The sequence below is a fragment of the Salmo trutta genome, chromosome 35 (assembly GCF_901001165.1).
Source record: "Salmo trutta chromosome 35, fSalTru1.1, whole genome shotgun sequence".
Classification (NCBI taxonomy): Eukaryota; Metazoa; Chordata; class Actinopteri; order Salmoniformes; family Salmonidae; genus Salmo; species Salmo trutta.
In genome coordinates this window covers 28,530,681-28,547,655 of record NC_042991.1, presented here as the reverse complement: position 1 = coordinate 28,547,655, position 16,975 = coordinate 28,530,681, and the positions used below count along the sequence as shown (strand labels likewise).

The 16,975-nt window shown below is 40.2% G+C and overlaps 2 protein-coding genes across 2 annotated transcripts; one reads left to right on the top strand and one right to left on the bottom strand.

Annotated features, from left to right (window-relative positions):
* Positions 1 to 4,227: 4,227 nt before the first annotated feature.
* Positions 4,228 to 6,755, top strand: LOC115174991 (NF-kappa-B inhibitor alpha). The gene is made up of 5 exons (XM_029734087.1): positions 4,228 to 4,568; positions 5,090 to 5,198; positions 5,439 to 5,735; positions 5,858 to 6,115; positions 6,333 to 6,755. The coding sequence occupies exons 1-5, from the start codon at positions 4,321 to 4,323 to the stop codon at positions 6,363 to 6,365; spliced, it is 945 nt and encodes a 314-aa protein (XP_029589947.1). The 5' UTR covers positions 4,228 to 4,320; the 3' UTR covers positions 6,366 to 6,755.
* A 1,780-nt stretch (positions 6,756 to 8,535) lies between these two features.
* On the bottom strand, positions 8,536 to 11,364 carry LOC115174990 (proteasome subunit alpha type-6). Its single transcript, XM_029734086.1, has 7 exons — positions 11,173 to 11,364; positions 10,457 to 10,551; positions 10,249 to 10,330; positions 9,893 to 10,048; positions 9,507 to 9,685; positions 9,024 to 9,118; positions 8,536 to 8,742 (listed from the first exon to the last, which is right to left on the bottom strand). Exons 1-7 carry the CDS (start codon positions 11,246 to 11,248, stop codon positions 8,685 to 8,687), a joined length of 741 nt encoding a protein of 246 aa, XP_029589946.1. The 5' UTR covers positions 11,249 to 11,364; the 3' UTR covers positions 8,536 to 8,684.
* Between the last annotated feature and the right edge of the window lie 5,611 nt (positions 11,365 to 16,975).

Sequence of the window (16,975 nt, the reverse complement as noted above, 5' to 3'; positions counted from 1 at the left end):
ACGATAGAGGATATAAAGAGTTTTGTTGGTAATGAGAACAGAATGTGTTTAGACCCAACCAAATCATGAGAAAACAAAAATATAATAACTTGACACATTGGAAAGAATAAAAAAAAAACAGAGCAAACTAGAGTGCTATTTGGCCCTTAACAGAGAATATACAGTGGCAGAATACCTGACCACCATGACTGACCCAAAATTAAGGAAAGCTTTGAATATGTACAGACTCAGTGAGCAAATTTGCTATTTAAGAAAGGCAGCCAAAGGCAGACCTAGCTCTCAAGAGAAGACAGGCTACGTGCACACTGCCCACAAAATTAGGTGTATGTGTTTTCAAATAACGTTCTTAGGATTTTCTCTGAACGTTACTAATGTTTTGTAGTGTTTTTATGGATCGGTTTCTTAACATTCTCTGAACAATTTGAGAACATGTCTTTAAATATAACCATGAGGAAACCTGTAGGAAATGTTATGCTGAAGTACTGAATTTCCTACAGAAGAACATTGTTTCTTAGCATTCTCTGAACTACCTGAGAACATTCTCAATGTCAAACCAATTGGAGAACATTCTTAGAACATTACCAAAATAGATATTAAATGTAACCATGTTTGAACTTTTAGGAGAACATTCTGTTAAAGTAATGAAATATAAATGTTAAGTTCATTAAATGTGCTGAGAATGTTACAAATCCAAGCAACTGTCCTGCACCATTCCAAGAAAGTTGAGGGAAGGTTTTAGGCAAAATAACCACAGGACAACCTCGCTCTCACCAAGCTCTAAGAAACATATGGTTCTTAGAACGTTATGTGCTAGCTGGGTATTAGACGTTTACATTTTGGGGTATTTTTATTTAACCTTTATTTAACTACCAAGTTGTATGCTAGTATGGACTTTGAAATATAGACCTTTGGGGGCTTATATTCGTCTTAGAGCTAAGATGAGATATGATGACATGGGACACTTCACAGAGTTTGACCTGGAAGTGATTAAATTGCTACTGTACCTTGACCTAGCCCTAAACAGAGAGAAGTTTACCTCCAGTATCATTGGGGCAGTGGGTCAGCTGCGGAGAGAGCCCCTCATGACATGTCTGTGTCACACTCAGACCTCAGGTCTGCCACTATCCAACCGTGGGAATGCTTGAATGTAAAAGGTATTACCCCTACTCTAAAACTTTCCCCGAAAATGTGTACTACACAGGAGTACGGCACACTCAGCATGAAACCCTGAGAACAATGAGGGGAGAGGCATGATATGAGGACTGTTTTAGTTTCGGTGAATCAATGTGCCACTGAAGTAATTTAAATAATGTCATATGGCTTGTCCTTTTAAGGGAGGACATGAAAAGATAAGAACAATACCTGTATTACCACATTTATTTTCCAAGAAGTCAGGGCAATTCGTTAATTAATCAGGAAGTATACCTGTTTCTAGAGGAAACTGAAAAAGACGGGGTGATGATCTAATGTATTTTTTCCCCTACATACCTCATGTTGAGGTAAAACTTGCCTCATACCTATTCTATTAGAAACATGTCTTAATATTTATTCTACAAGGTGTCGAAAGCTTGTTGTTGACTCCAATGCTTCTCACAGTTGTGTCATGTTGGCTGGATGTCCTTTGGTTGGTGGACCATTCTTGATACACACGGGAAACTGTTGAGCGTGAAAAACCCAGCAGCGTTGCATTTCTTCACACAAACCAGTGCGCCTCGCACCTACTACCATCCCCCACTCAAAGGCACTTAAATATTTTGTCATGCCCATTCACCCTCTGAATGGCACAAATACACAATCCATGTCTCAATTGTCTCAAGGCTTAAAAATGCTTCTTTAACCTGTCTAATCCCCTTCATCTACACTGATTGAAGTGGATTTAATAAGTGATATCAATAAGAGATCATAGATTTGGCTTGTGTAATTGTAAATTATTGAAGTTATTACAACTGCAACCCAATAGAGGGCAATCTAGAGAGAGATTGGGGATAGAAACTGTGCGCATGAAAACCACAGTAAACACAGAACAAAGTGGTCAAAGGAAGGATGTTGCATTTTACTACAACAAATGAATAGGAACTTCCTATTTACAAATGAATAGGCATTTCCCTTGAAAAAATCTCACCATCAACAGACATGATAACATCAGGAAGCATGGGTTACTCCCCTTCAGAAAAAGCACATAATGTTCCCAACCTAGACTCAGTATTGTGATACTTTACTTGGCAGATATGAAAGAATGTGTGGAATTCACAGCAGACCAATCACAATCCCACAGACAGAAGAGTGTACCTGCCTGTTGCCATGACTCCTGGTGGTGTGACGCATACACTCACGCTGAAATCCTTTATATGTCATCTGGCTTGTCCTTTTTAGGAAGGTGTGTGTAAGTGTATGTTTACAGTAGCGCCCAGTATCGCCCCACAGAGGTGTGAATGCTTACTGCTTGTGGTTACAGTTGCTATGTTGTTAAAAGCGTCCTTCCCTGTGCAAACAGGGAGTTTTCAGTTCATTTGTCAGCTAGGGTGAGGCTAGCCCAGGTAGACAGTTGTACTTGTTGTCACGCAAGGTAAAGCAAACAAAGTTGGAGAAATCCTTTTGTTGCTCTGCTTTTTTGATACCCCACTCCACAAAGCAAGTCCTGCAGGCTCTAGTTGTGTCTAGTCTTGATTATTGTCCAGTCATGTGGTCAAGTGCTGCAAAGAAAGAGCTAGTTAAGCTGCAGCTGGCCCTGAACAGAGCGTCACGTCTTGCTCTTCATTGTAATTAGAGGGCTAATATAAATACTATGCATGCCAGTCTTTCTTGGCTAAGAGATGAGGAGAGACTGACTGCATCCGTTCTTCTTTTTATAAGAAATATTAATGTGTTAAAAATTCCAAATAGTTACACACAGCACACAGCTCTGACACACACACTTGCCCCACTGACATGCCACCAGGGGTCTTTTCACACTCCTCAACTCTAGAACAAATTCCATAAAGTGTACAGTATTATATAAAGCCATTATTGCATGGAACTCCCTTCCATCTCATATTGTTCAAATGAACACCAAACCTGATTTAAAAAAAACAGATAAAGTAACACCTCACGGCACAACTCCTCTCCCCTATTTGACTTTAATATTTTGTGTGTATGTATTGATATGTAGGCTATGTGTGCCACTTTTAAATGTACAGTATGTAGTTCTGTCCTTGAGTTGTTCTTGTCTATTAATGTTCTGTATTATGTCATGGTTAATTTTTTTGTGTGGACCCCAGAAAGAGTAGGTGCTACTTTCACAACAGCTAATGGGGATCCTAATAAAATACCAAAATACCATGTAAATATCACATTAGGTATGTGCAGCACATTAATGGTTTGTCCAGTAGGCTATATCTATATCCCATGGAGGAACACGCAGCAGTGTTCCTCCATGGGATATAGATATAGTGTAACTTTTTCCACCTCTGTACCATACCCTGTGGTATTATTCTGCAATCAGAGAGTCCCTGTGGAATCACCTGAATCTCCCAGCTCCATCTGATTCACCTGTGAACCATGCAACAGCAAGATATCTTTTGGTTTTGTTTCCCCATACTGGGCTTTTGTTCTGTATTCCAACATGAAGGTTGCAAACATCCCTCAAACATGGTATCCCAACCTGAATAAAACCTGACCACATATAGATATTAAATTGGCAGTTTCTTATCCGTTTATGCTTACAGAGATGCATTTTATCCATGTAGCTGTTCATATATGAGGTCCAGGTGAGGTGCAGAATTGTAATAGCACAATAATAACAAATATGGCAGGCCTAATAATAAACCAATTTGATATTTCACACTGTGGTTGACCTTCAATTGACATTCCATTTAACACGGGTTCTGCACAGTTACCTGATGATGGCATTACAGTCAAAAGGTGCAGAACAGTTATGCCCCTCATATAACTTATGACACATTAATTCCCCAAGTGAAAAGGGAATTCTTCAAGAACCAGTCAAAGGCACCTCTAATGTCTGTCTCTCATTCATCTTCTATCTCATTCATTGAACGTATTTATGTCTGCATCACAGGTACATCTAATAGGAAACTACAAGTTTTCATTCTTACTCGTGAGTATGGGGCTCATTCGAGAGGGAATTTTTCTCATAAAAGCCCGGTCTATGAGTTTCCCTAGTTGTGTCGAGATAACTCAACGTGGAAATCCCCCATTCTTTGTCTCCTCCCCGCTAGAATATTTAAGCCACTGGCGCCTCCCTTCAACACGCACTCCATTCCAGACTTGAGAGAGAACAGAGTAGTGAGTAGACTTGTCAGTCAGTCAGTCAGTCTATTCAACATGGATGTTTATAGAGTTTCAAACGACAACCAAATGGATTATAACGTCGATGAACGGGTATGGAAACATGGCAAAATGATACCTAGCCAAGAAGACCGTTTTGATAGCGGTCTGGATTCGCTAAAAGAGGATGAATATGGTAACCTTGTGAAGGAGCTGGAGGACTTGAGAGTGGCCCCCGTCGAAGTCATGTCAAACTCCTGCAGTAATGAACCCTGGAGGAAAACAGTGACCGAGGACAGAGACACGTAAGTTCACTTTTATCTTTGGGTAATGTTGCATTGGTATGTTTTATGAATGCATAGGATTTTGCATAAAGTGCTGTATTGTTTTGGATTATAATTATACTATTTCAATGAGCTTTTCTTCATTTGCATTGTAGGCCTAAGTCACTTTTAAAACGCACAGATATGCTCCTGTTATCAAGTTGTGTCAAATTAATCAGCTGATAGTCAGCATTTGCAAGTAAACAAAAGGACTTTTGGACTCCGCTGTCCGCTGAGTGTGTACTTTGGCTCAGAGCTGCCCCTGGGCGGCGCTAAAATCAGCTATGCGCAGTTAGGAAAGTCCCTGGCGAGTTGCCAGGAACTGATAATGTATCAGATGTGTCAAGCCGCAACTGGTGGAAATAACCCCCCAAAAAATCCATTCTTGCGCAACGCTCTAGTGCTCGCGCTTTGTTCTTTTTTTTTTCAACCACTTCCTCTCAGACGTGCGTATTTGAAGCAAAGCCGTTTTTAACTCTTTCTTTTACCCCTCCTCCACATAGGTTTCTCCACCTGGCCATTATTCATGAAGCCACAGAACATGCTGAGCAGATGATCAAACTGTCACACAATGATGATCTATTCCTGGATGCACAGAACAATCAGAGACAGGTAATTAAAGATAACCAATGAATTTTTGTATAATTGACTAATTGAAGATTACATAAATAGAACAATTAAAACACAAACTTAATGGGTTAATTAAAACACAATTAATTGGTTGATAAAACACAGTCTTATTGAAACAGGTGGTAAAACATCACTACACTTACATAGTTATAAACAAGCCATCTAAATGGTGGTATTTGCACCTGAAATCAATAGCTTACCACCTTCTTATTCTTCTCTCAGACGGCGCTCCACCTGGCAGTGATCACAGAACAGCCCCATCTGGTAGAGAGGCTACTGAAGGCTGGGTGTGACCCGCGGATAGCAGACGACAGTGGGAACACCGCCCTCCACATCGCCTGTAAGAAGGGCTCTCTTACCTCCTTCAGTGTGATCACCCAGAACTGCCCCCGCCACCTCCGCTCCATCCTCACCTTCCCCAACTACAGCGGACACAACTGCCTCCACCTCGCCTCCATTAACGGATACCTCTCCATGGTGGAGAATCTGGTTCAGCTTGGTGCCGACATCAATGCACAGGTAAGGTTTCATCACACAGGTGTTCTTATGCCAAGAATCAAGAATCCCCATTGATGAATTAAAACCTAGATGTATTCACAGACCAAAGGAACTAATGTTTGGTGTATTTTTGTTTCCCCCAGGAACATTGTAGCGGTCGTACAGCGCTTCACCTGGCTGTGGACCTCCAGAACCCATCCCTGGTCCACCGGCTCCTCTCCATGGGGGCAGACGTCAACAGTGTGACATACGGGGGCTACACGCCTTTCCACCTGACCTACGGGCGTCAGAACGCTGAGATCCGCCACCAGCTGTATGAGAAGACGGCCCAGGAACTCAGAGAGCTGCCTGAGAGCGAATCAGAGGAGAGTGAGGAGGAGTGCCTGTCTGGTGATGAACAGGTGAGATACTAAAAGTTACACTGGTCTCTCTTGTAAAAGAGATTTGATCTTTGTATAAATAAAGGTTAAATGAATAAAAAACTGCAGTTCTAGGGGGATTGGGAAAAGGCTCTATCTGGACTAATGAATTGGCTATAGTACCAAAGGAATATTGTCTTTTATTTAAATTACAGTTGCGATTACAGATTCCTAATGTTGTTACTTTCGTTCTCCACAGATATATGATGACATTACATTTGGGCAGAATTGAAGCAGTCGCATCACGTGGTGGTGTGAAGTCAAGTCGATGAAGCTGCTACTGGCCTGTCCAGTCCAATCAAAGCACAGTGGGAACTCCAGGTCACAGAAGCCTTTAGGGGAGAGCCACATAGAGCTGGCCTAAAGACAAGACATCAGAGAGACAAGGCTGAAGATGGCATTTGTTCGGGGTGGAAGTCTTGTGGTCGGTGAAAATCAAATGCACCGGGAAGCATAATATGAGCCCTGACCTCTGAGAGAATTATCCTATTTTCATGTATATATCAGACATCATATATTGTAAATACAGAGATATAATTTTTTATACTTGTGAATGTTTTTATTAAATGTGAGTGAAACACTATTGAAAAGAATCATTAAAATATGCATCTATAATATAAAATGGATTTTGACTGCTGTTTTCCTACTCTTACACCCTCTGGTTGTGGTTAATTTTCTGTCACACTAGTAATTCTTCATGGCCATTTTTACACAGCAATATACAGAATTGAACCCTTAGTTAACTGGCTCACTTAGCCAACGCTACTCACTCACTGACATGGAAATCCCACACAAAAGTCATGTTCATTTTTCATAGACTTGCAAGACAACTGAAGTCCCCTTCCCCCACTCAACACAAAGGGAAGATCTCAGTTGCATACTCGCTCTCAAAACCCATTGGATGAGAAAGCCTGGCGTATGCAATTGAGATCTTCCCTTATGCCGTGTCCATGTGCTAGTCGGAACTAGGAAACTGAAATTTGCAACATGCTAACTGGTTGTAGTTATATACAGGCCTCGTAAAACAAATCAGCAGGTTGGAAATTTCAGAGTTTCCTAGTTCCAACGAACATGTGAATGCGGCATTAGTACAGTCTGGAGTTTCCTGGTTGGGGCGAGGTCACTATCTGTGAGTCACATTGTTAAAAGTCCCCCCGAATTGGATGTGTAAGAGGAACTACTGTTCCGTATAAAACATTCCACCTTTGAAGTGCTGCTGAATAAGTGTGTGTGGGAATGGGAATTGACGACTCCTTTAGAACCTACTGTTCACCAATATAAGAATTCTTTAAATGTACTGCACTACCCATACCTATTATTAGTATTACCAGTCATAAGGAGAGTTAGAGACAGCAAAACATGACACAACTTACCTTCAGCTGAATGGATTTACCCCAAGTCGTCAGAGGGAAATTGCAAAAGCTTTTATTGCTCAAAGTTAACTAAACAATTTATCTTCCTGGATAGACTTACTCATGTATCTTCTACAACCCTTTCTCCCATTGGCACACTATTATAATCAGTGATAGAGAAAGATATGGTCCTTGACTACTGTTATAATGGGAGTGTACAATGGAACCTCTAATTGCAGCCTATTTGCTGTGAGCCATAAATGTCAGTTGGCCTATTAACCTCTGGATTCTCAGGGGATTTCCTAAGGAATCTGACTCAGCCTCACCCAAAAACACAACAGTTCCAATATCTCTGCATGTGATCTATTCATATCCTCTAGACATAGAACTAACATGATGGGGCAGTAAAACAAATGCTGAGATGTCAGATTAGTCTTTTAGCCTCTATTATATAAACCTAATTTAATGTGATATTTTCCAATATATTTCCCCATTCCCTCATCACATAGAAATATTGCACTCTTCTCTCAAGTCAGTTTGCCTTTTGATTGTCACCAGAGGTGCATTTTATTTCTGACTTGAAGGAAATGGAAAATGCAAAAAAAGAAATCATGATAGGAGGCAAACAGGTCACAACCAGTTTTGACTGATTATAGTAAAGAACCTTCACCACAGCGCTGCAATAGTAAGTCATGTGATTAAGTGAGCAGAACCACAACAGGAAGTTAATGTTTTACTCTGCAGCAATGTTCAAAACGTCTCAGTCAGGTCACCCAATTTAGGTACAAACATTTTCAAGTTTGTACTAGGTCATATAACCAAGGCATGGTGCACAGAATTCAGTCAAATCTATGGTCACACATTGAGAATACATTTTTTTTGCATACAAAAATGGCATAAGCCTACATTAGAAAAGGGTTTAAACTTCATAAAAACAGATGGAATAATACACACAGAAAATATTGTGCAGTGTGTTACTCTAGTGCTTGAGTGAAAACCCGTTCTGGCATTGAGCGATCAACCTGAAAACAAATGAATCAAAAATGAATATTTTACTTGAAAAAATGTTTAATGGAACAGGGGGCAAATATACAGTAAACAAGGATTAACACCGTTCTTCAACTTGGGGACTACAAATCCCACAATTCTCTGACGGGGCCTTACACATCTCTCTAGGCCTCTCTGTAGTTTTTCTGGGCTCAATCTCTCTCCGCTAGGGACACCAGGTGGGTGTCCACCTCAGACTCTGTCAGAATCCTGCAAGCAGAAAAGACAGATTAATAGAATAGAATATACCTTTGTCCTTCCAGGATAGACAGATTTCTTAGGCATTACCTTACAGAAAGGATTACTAAAATTCTAAATTTCTCACTAGTTTTTTGTTGTTGCAACAGTATTCTGGTGGTCCATTAGTGGGAGAGCCCAATATAGCACCACCACATCTAAAGTAACTATTGTACACACTTTCTAAACAACAAAGGTCTTACTGTATTTTATTTGGGGACTAATGATGTGTTCAGAGCAGAGTGGTGCTTCACCTGAATTTAGGGTCTTCTGTTGAGATGACTCCTATCTCCAGCTCAGAGGGCTTGAAATCAATGGACAGGACTGTTGACAGACAGGTGATGGCGGTCTGAAGAAATAAAGAGACAACACAGCTCATCCACTGTTTTTTCAGAGGAGAGAACTAAATTCTGACCGTACAACATTTTCGCCTACTGGTTCATTTCACTTTAATTTTGATGTACAGTACCAGTCAAAAGTTTGGATACACCTACTCATTCCAGGGTGTTTCTTTAATTTTACTGTTTTCTACATTGTAGAATAACAGTGAAGACATCAAAACTATAAAATAACACATTTGGAATCATGTAGTAACCAAAAAAAGTGTTAAACAATCTAAATATATTTTAGATTCTTCAAAGTATCCACCCTTTGCCTTGATGACAGCTTTGCACACTCTTGGCATCACTAAACCTTGTACTGTATGTACTGTTAGCGGAGTAGAAGGGCATATCTACCTCGACAGTTTCTTTAAAGGTCAGGTCAAGTTTTTTTTTAACTTTCTTCTCCAGGAAGCTGGTTGCCTCTGTCTGTTTGACCCCTGCAGCGGTGGCCTTGAAGCCACAGTAGTATCCAGCAGGGTCACACTTGTACACCTGGGGACCACACTCATCATCCACACCTATCACTATCATGCCTGAGGAGAGACATGCTTTTAGTCAAACAGGAAGTACAGTACGCACAGAATTCTTTGACAGTTGTAAATAATATTGGGGAAGAGATGCATTGTCTTCTATAATGTCTGAAGGAAAATTAAGAGTACAACACGGATCATCACTTTTGCGTTTCTTTGATCGTAGAACTTATATCCAGTGATGGTGAACATGAATAAACATGCACTTACAGCATCCCAGTGGCCTCATCTCAGCGTTTTGTGTGTACACCTGAGAGATGTCTGCAATCCTCTTACATAGCATGTCCACTGGGATCTCATAACCGTACTTGTAATTCCAGTTTGCTGCCTCGTAGCGTGCTCTCTGGACCTGGGACTTGCCGTCCGCTGGGGGTAGGAGAAGACAAGAGACAAGCAGTTAGAAACAGCGTTGGGACTTGTTCAGGACAAGGTAAAAGGTTATGCATATGCTAGTATGTGTTTTGAGATACACATTGAGTTGAGTTGTTGTGAGTAACAACCATGCAATGAAGGCTGGATGGTCCATCACTCTGCTGAAGACTGTTGTGCTGGGTATTGTAGCCTACCTGTCATCCCTGACATCACACAGCCGATGTTCTCCGTTATCCTGAACAGGTGAGTGACTGTGGAGGAATCCAGTAGTGTGTCCTTGTGGAGACAAAACGAGGTGATGTAATTTCTAAGAAATACAATTGTTGTACAAAATTAGTCCTCCACTGGTGAGAAGCCTAGAATAATGAGGTAAACAGCCATGAGTTTTACAGCTGAACTTACTGGTACTTTCTTCTGTGTGACGACTACTGCACAGTCTTTACCTCTGACTGCTACTGACGTGAGACCACCTTGGTTTATGGCCTTGAAAGCATACTCTGTCAAAAACAACACATAAAACAGGGTTATTCAGGACATGACATCATTTTAACGCATACAATAAATAAAAAATAAAAAATCACTTCAACAGATAAACGCAGTCCCACTATATGAGACTGTCAGAGAAAAAACGGTATACCACGATGATAAACTGCAACACTCGCTAGCCTCGCGAGACTAGCCAGCTAGCTAACAACATAATTTGCTAGTTAGCTATCCTCACTAGCAAGCCGTACTCACATGCTATTAGGCTAGCTACTAAAAGAAAGCAACATGTTTTCAGTAGCTATCTTGTAAAAAATGACAAACAATTTCATGTTGACTAGTTAGCTAACGTTATGCTCATTGTGTTTCTTGAGTTTACATGTACCGGGTGTTAGCCTAGCTAGCATTCTGTTTAAATATGTGGATATTTAACTGGTGTAGCTTGCTAGAATATTAGTTAGTTAAAAATAACTTTCAAATGAAAAGTAGGCTTACTGCTAACTTGCAGCTTGTAGTTAGTTACAGCAAAGATAGGTTCCCCTATTGTCTGTGGTTACAGTTAGCGCTAATTTAGCTAGGAACCATGACTGAGCATTTAGCTAGCCAGCATACGATTGAAATTACACTGTACAAACCAACTTGGTAGAGTCTACCCTCTGGAGAGAAGATGGTGATGTGACGATCGAAACCTGCACTTGAGCCCCGGGACATTTTGGTTTTAATTTAGTTAGCTAAAAAGCTAGCTAGTCCCAAATATTTAGCATGCACAAATCTCACTTCATGCAAACAAAAAAATTATGTTCACCCGGAAGAAGTAACAAATAAATTGTAACTACATCCGAGGTCAAATAAGCAGTGATCCAGGCTTGCCATGTTAACGTGCCCTTTTTTAAAATTGTATTATTGTAAATTATTGTAAATTCAAAATAAACAATATAGAAAAAAACAAAGAGTATACAACGGATTATGCAAACATTACAAAAGTCAGTGGAATACAGACCTTGTAAAAAGCTCAAACATAACTTTTTCTTTATTTTCTTCACCTCAACATTGGCCACTTGCTCACTCATAGGCCCTACTGTTCATCATTTTTATATTGAGGAATATTATATAATATAATAGAGTATTATAAAATAGAAGTTAAAGTTATTTAATTTCCTATTCTATATTATACTTATTTATTTAACCTTTATTTAACTAGGCAAGTCAGTTAAGAACAAATTCGAATTTCTTATGCCCAATTCTGGTCATTAATTGGACACAATAAATGTCACCTTTTCCAACAGGTAAAGGTGAGACCACATTTTTCTGCAATGATGAGCAGCCCATTTTCTCTGTATCAATAGGCCTACTCACACTCTTCGTCATTCATCAGGTATTTACGGTATCTGGCCCTACTGACAGACTACTATTCAGAGGGGAGTGTCGTCATGATCCTCCATGTGCTTGTCTCTTGCCACGTTCACAACAACTGGGAACTCAGAAATCTCATACTTCTGACTTCAGTGCGTTGAAGACAACTGGAAAATCTAAATAAAACAAGCTCTGACTGGAAAAAACGGTCATCTAACTCGGAAGTCGGGAACTCGGGCCTCTTTCTAGAGTTCCCACTTTCCGACCTGAAGATCACTTACGTCATGATATGACCTCTTATTTTTTCTGACTTCCCAGTTGCCTTGAAAGCACTATTCCTTCTTTGGCCTCTGTGTGCTCCTCTAGAGAGATAAGGGAGTTCCTGCCAGGAATTTTATCAGGCAAAGAATAAGGAAACAGCTTTGTTTTAAATCAGATAGCACATCGATTCAGCCTGCATCGATCGGTTTAGAGAGGAGTGAAGCCATCTGATGTAAGACAATGATAAACAGTTTATTTGAAGGAAGCAAAGCACTCAATAGCTGAAGGGAAACATTTTACTAATGAGATGTTTATGCGTAATCGTCAATAAACAAGTTTACTCCCTGTGCCAGAACATGCAGTACTTTCCTTTTCCCTGTTCCTGGTCGGCTTGACTGAGTGTTTTAGAACAGGGATTATAATGGGTTAATAATTTGACTATAGGACTGTAGATGTAGGATCTTAATTTTATCACTCTTTTGTTTCAGAGAATGTACCTGCACAGCAGGAAATGTAAACTTGTAGTGTAGTCAAGGTTTAAAAAGGCTTCTAAAGTTTGTAATTTCCTTTTAAAATGTCAGACTTGATTTGCCCTAATGAAAAATGTATCAACCCCTGCAAAAATGTCCATTCATTATAATCCACATCATAATTCACATGTTCTGTTGCTGCAGGATTATTTTCCTGCTGTAGCCAGATCCTACATCTGTACTGTACTTGGCATGCAGGTTATTTCCCTTTTGTCCCACTTAACTGTTAGGCTCTTGGCTGGATTGAATTGCTTCCTCATCATGTTTTACTAGTCTGGTACATTCAGATCAAATGACTCAGGTGACTAGCTACAGTATAGTTTGACAACCAGTAAAACTATTAGGATTAAATGTTTTGGATGCTTTTGATATATTCTCAATTAATCAAATCCTTAAATCAATGACTAAAAGGAAATATATATATATATATATATATATATATATATATATATATATATATATAAAGAACTGTCATTTCATTGAGATGTGTCGACATCACGTGCCACTTGCTCACTCTTTCTCACACACACACACACACACACACACACACACACACACACACACACACACACACACACACACACACACACAACACCACCTTATCTTCTCCCTTCTTCCGATAATACACAGTAGCAAAAAATCCCGACATGTCTTCCATTTGGTGTTGTAAGGCTGGTAATACACCATTCAATAACTCGCATGCAAAGCTCACCACATAGGACTATAGCCATAGTCACGCCTTGTAACTAAATGGGGCCTTGGGTTGAGTAATGTTGAGAGAGAGGGCTTTATATGGAAAGACTGAAATGCCCAAAAAGGATTTCACAACTCCAGACTCCTTATTGTGGTAAAAAAAGAAAATTAAGTGTTTGAAAACTATCAGAGCATACAGTAGGTATAAACTTGTCAGACAACTTTTCAGAAACCTCCAGACACTTGCAACAAAGAGGGTATGATGACAATAGATCCTGTTAAAAATATTTTTTCAGAAAATAGTAAATGACTGTTGAAAAGCACCACCTTCCACCTTGTTTTAATATTTCACAGTGTACACAGACAGTTCCCCCCACCCCCATAGCCCACCAAACAGACCTGGTATCTCTCATTGTGTCTTCCCCTCTTCCTGTATTCTGTCCTTCTCACTTCTGTTCTTTCTGTATCAAAGGAAGCAGTATTTTCATTCATTGGAGGCTATAGTCTACCTACTCTTTTTGAGAGGAAAGACCCCCACCCCCATTTCTCATGCAGTGATGTGTGGGACAGAAAGTCACAGACCTATCCACGGGGTGCTGGGGGATCTCCACTTGCAGTGAGTACATACAGTATGTTCATACAGAACCACCATACAGTAGTTTGTATCATATTTCCCACTAAAGGTGAAGCAACATGGTAACATACATTGTGAGAGATTCTTAATGACAGGGCCTTCCTTTGAAATCAGTGGAATCTAAGTCCATTAATGTAAAATGCATGCATTTGACACATTACTATACCAGACATGTGTGAACTTATTTTTCCACAAGGATTCAATAAAAAATAAAAAAAATCTATAGAATAGAGTTCTAGGAAACTCAAAATTCTGTGTAGTGTCATGACATTTAAAATAATAATTTTGAAAAAGTTGGTTTGACTTTATACCATCAAATGTGAATAGTTAATAAATTCCTCTTGTTCATTACAGTGAGAGCAGAAATTAAGATTGAAGAAATCTCAAAGTACTGAGATGCTTTCTTGAGATAAGAATCTAATCTGTTTGTGCAATACACTTACCGCACGTTTTCTTAGAAACTGATTGCTGAACGAGTTCCTGAGAATGTCTTGAACATAGATTCAAAATAAATACATAAGATTGGTCAATAAGTGAGATGAAATTACAATGTAGTTTTTATTTTGATTAACGGGGACTTCATTTTTTTCCTTCGGCCTGCATTGCAGGGCGTCACTACAGATCCGGGTTTGAGCCCGGGTTGTGTCGCAGTCCCATGAGGCGGCGCACATGAGGCGGCACACAATTGGCCCAGCGTCGTCCTGGTTACGGGATGGTTTTGGCCGGCCTGGATGTCCTCGTCCCATCGTGCCCTAGCAACTCCTGTGGCGGGCTGGGTGCATGCACGTTGACACGGTTGCCAGTTGGAAGCGGTTTCCTCCGACACATTTTATGTGGCTGGCTTCCGGCTTAAGCGAGCAGTGTGTCAAGAAGCAGTGCTGCTTGGCAGGGTCGTGTTTCGGAGGATGCATGGCTCTTGACCTTCACCTCTCCAGAGTCCATACGGCAGTTGCAGCGATGGAACAAGACTAACTACCAGCTGGATATCACGAAAATTGGGGAGATAAAATAAAAACACTAAATAAAAAAACAAAAACTTCAAAATGTACATCCATACTTTCACAACAGCGGCTGGTGGTTTGTTATGAGCAAGTTGTAATGAACACGATGGGAGACAGAGCTGGTTTCAAGCGCAGGGCGCAAGTGTTTATTGTAATGGACCACAGGAGGAGGCAGGTAGCTGGGTTCAGGGGCAGGCAGAAGGTCATACACAGGGGGTCCAAAAAGGCAACAGTACAGGTAGGGAAAAGGATAGTAACGTCGTCCGGGAGATCAGGCAATAGGTTGATAACAGGAAATCCAATAGGCTAAAGTACAGGCAGGGAATAGGCAAAAGATATGGTTAGTGAGGCAGACAACCCAAGTAAATCACAGTGAACCCAAGTGCGCCAAATTAAAGTGTGTCACAAAACAAACAATACCTCACAATGATGCGGTGCAAAGAAATTAACTAAATATTGTGTGATAATGACATACAGGTGTGTGAACAGGTGATCAGAATTCAGGTGATTGGGATCTGGAGAGAGCTGCGTTCAGGGGATCTATGTGTTTGAGAGTGTGAACTGGAAAGTGGGCTGGAAAGTGAGCTGCGTTTGAGGATGTGAGTTGGAAGCAGACGTTACACAAGTCACATCATTATACAACAGATTGACACTCAATACAAGCATTTACTCAGATAATAAACTTTCTGAGAGGTATTTGATTGGTGGGGCATGGAGGAATGGTTGCAAAATACTAAAACAGGTGCTTTTCATCAAAATGTCATCCTCAAGGTGTGAGAAAAGGTTGGCGTTTTGATGGTTTACCTCAGTCATTCTCAACCAAGTGGCCTTTTTGAAAGCGTTTCAGTGGGCCTCGGAACTGAAAACGTTGAGGACCCCTGGTTCACCCTGATTGAAACCCCAGGTTTGCCGGCCTCTGCCACAGAGTGTTGCATTGTGGGCGTCTGAAGACATAGCACCTATCCAGTGGTGGAAAAAGTACCCCAATTGTCATACTTGAGTAAAAGTAAAGATACTTTATTAGAAAATGACTCAAGTAAAAGTGAAAGTCACAAAGGAAAATACAACTTGAGTAAAAGTCTAAAAGTATTTGGTTTAAAATATACTTAAGTATCAAAAGTAAATGTAGTTGCTAAAATATACTTAATATCAAAAGTAAAAGTATGAATCATTTAAAATGTATAATATTAAGCAAACAAGACTGCCCAATTTTCTTGTTTTTTTTAATTTAGCCAGGGTCTCACTCCAACACACCATTTACAAACAAAGCATTTGTGTTTAGTGAGTCCGCCAGATCAGATGCAGTAGGGATGACCAGGGATGTTCTCTTGATAAGTGTGTGAATTGGACCATTTTCCTGTCCTGCTAAGCATTCAAAATGTACTTTTGGATGTCAGAGAAATTGTATGGAGTAAAAAGTACATCATTTAATTTAGGAATGCAGTGACGTAAAAGTAAAAGTTAAAAAATATATAAATAGTAGAGTACAGATACCCCAAAAAACGTAAGTACTTACTTAAGTACTTTACACCACTGCACGTATCTCTGTGGGATGGTGTGGTGTTGTGCGGCTGTCGGGCTGTGAATTCACCCGGCAGGGACTTCATAGTGCCTGCTGCTAAGAATAATGTGTACAGCCACCTGCATGTATTCAGGGATAGAAATATTTGTTAGGTCTTCACTGCACAGTATGTTGAGTAAGTTGAGTAATAGCAATTATAATGCATTCATTTTGATATCCAATATTAACTAATCCAAGATACTTGTAAACAAACAGAGGCTGGCATATTTGTCGACAGTCCAGCCAGAGTCAGGTAAACAGTACATTGTGACCTGGAGGATCTGTAGTGCAGTAAATCTCAGGGTTTTGTCTGTACTGTACCTGGTGAACCCAGCAAGGATTTTGGCCTCCTTGACGTGGGCTAGTGCCAGCTGGGTCAGTGTACTCTGTTACGTCCATCCCATC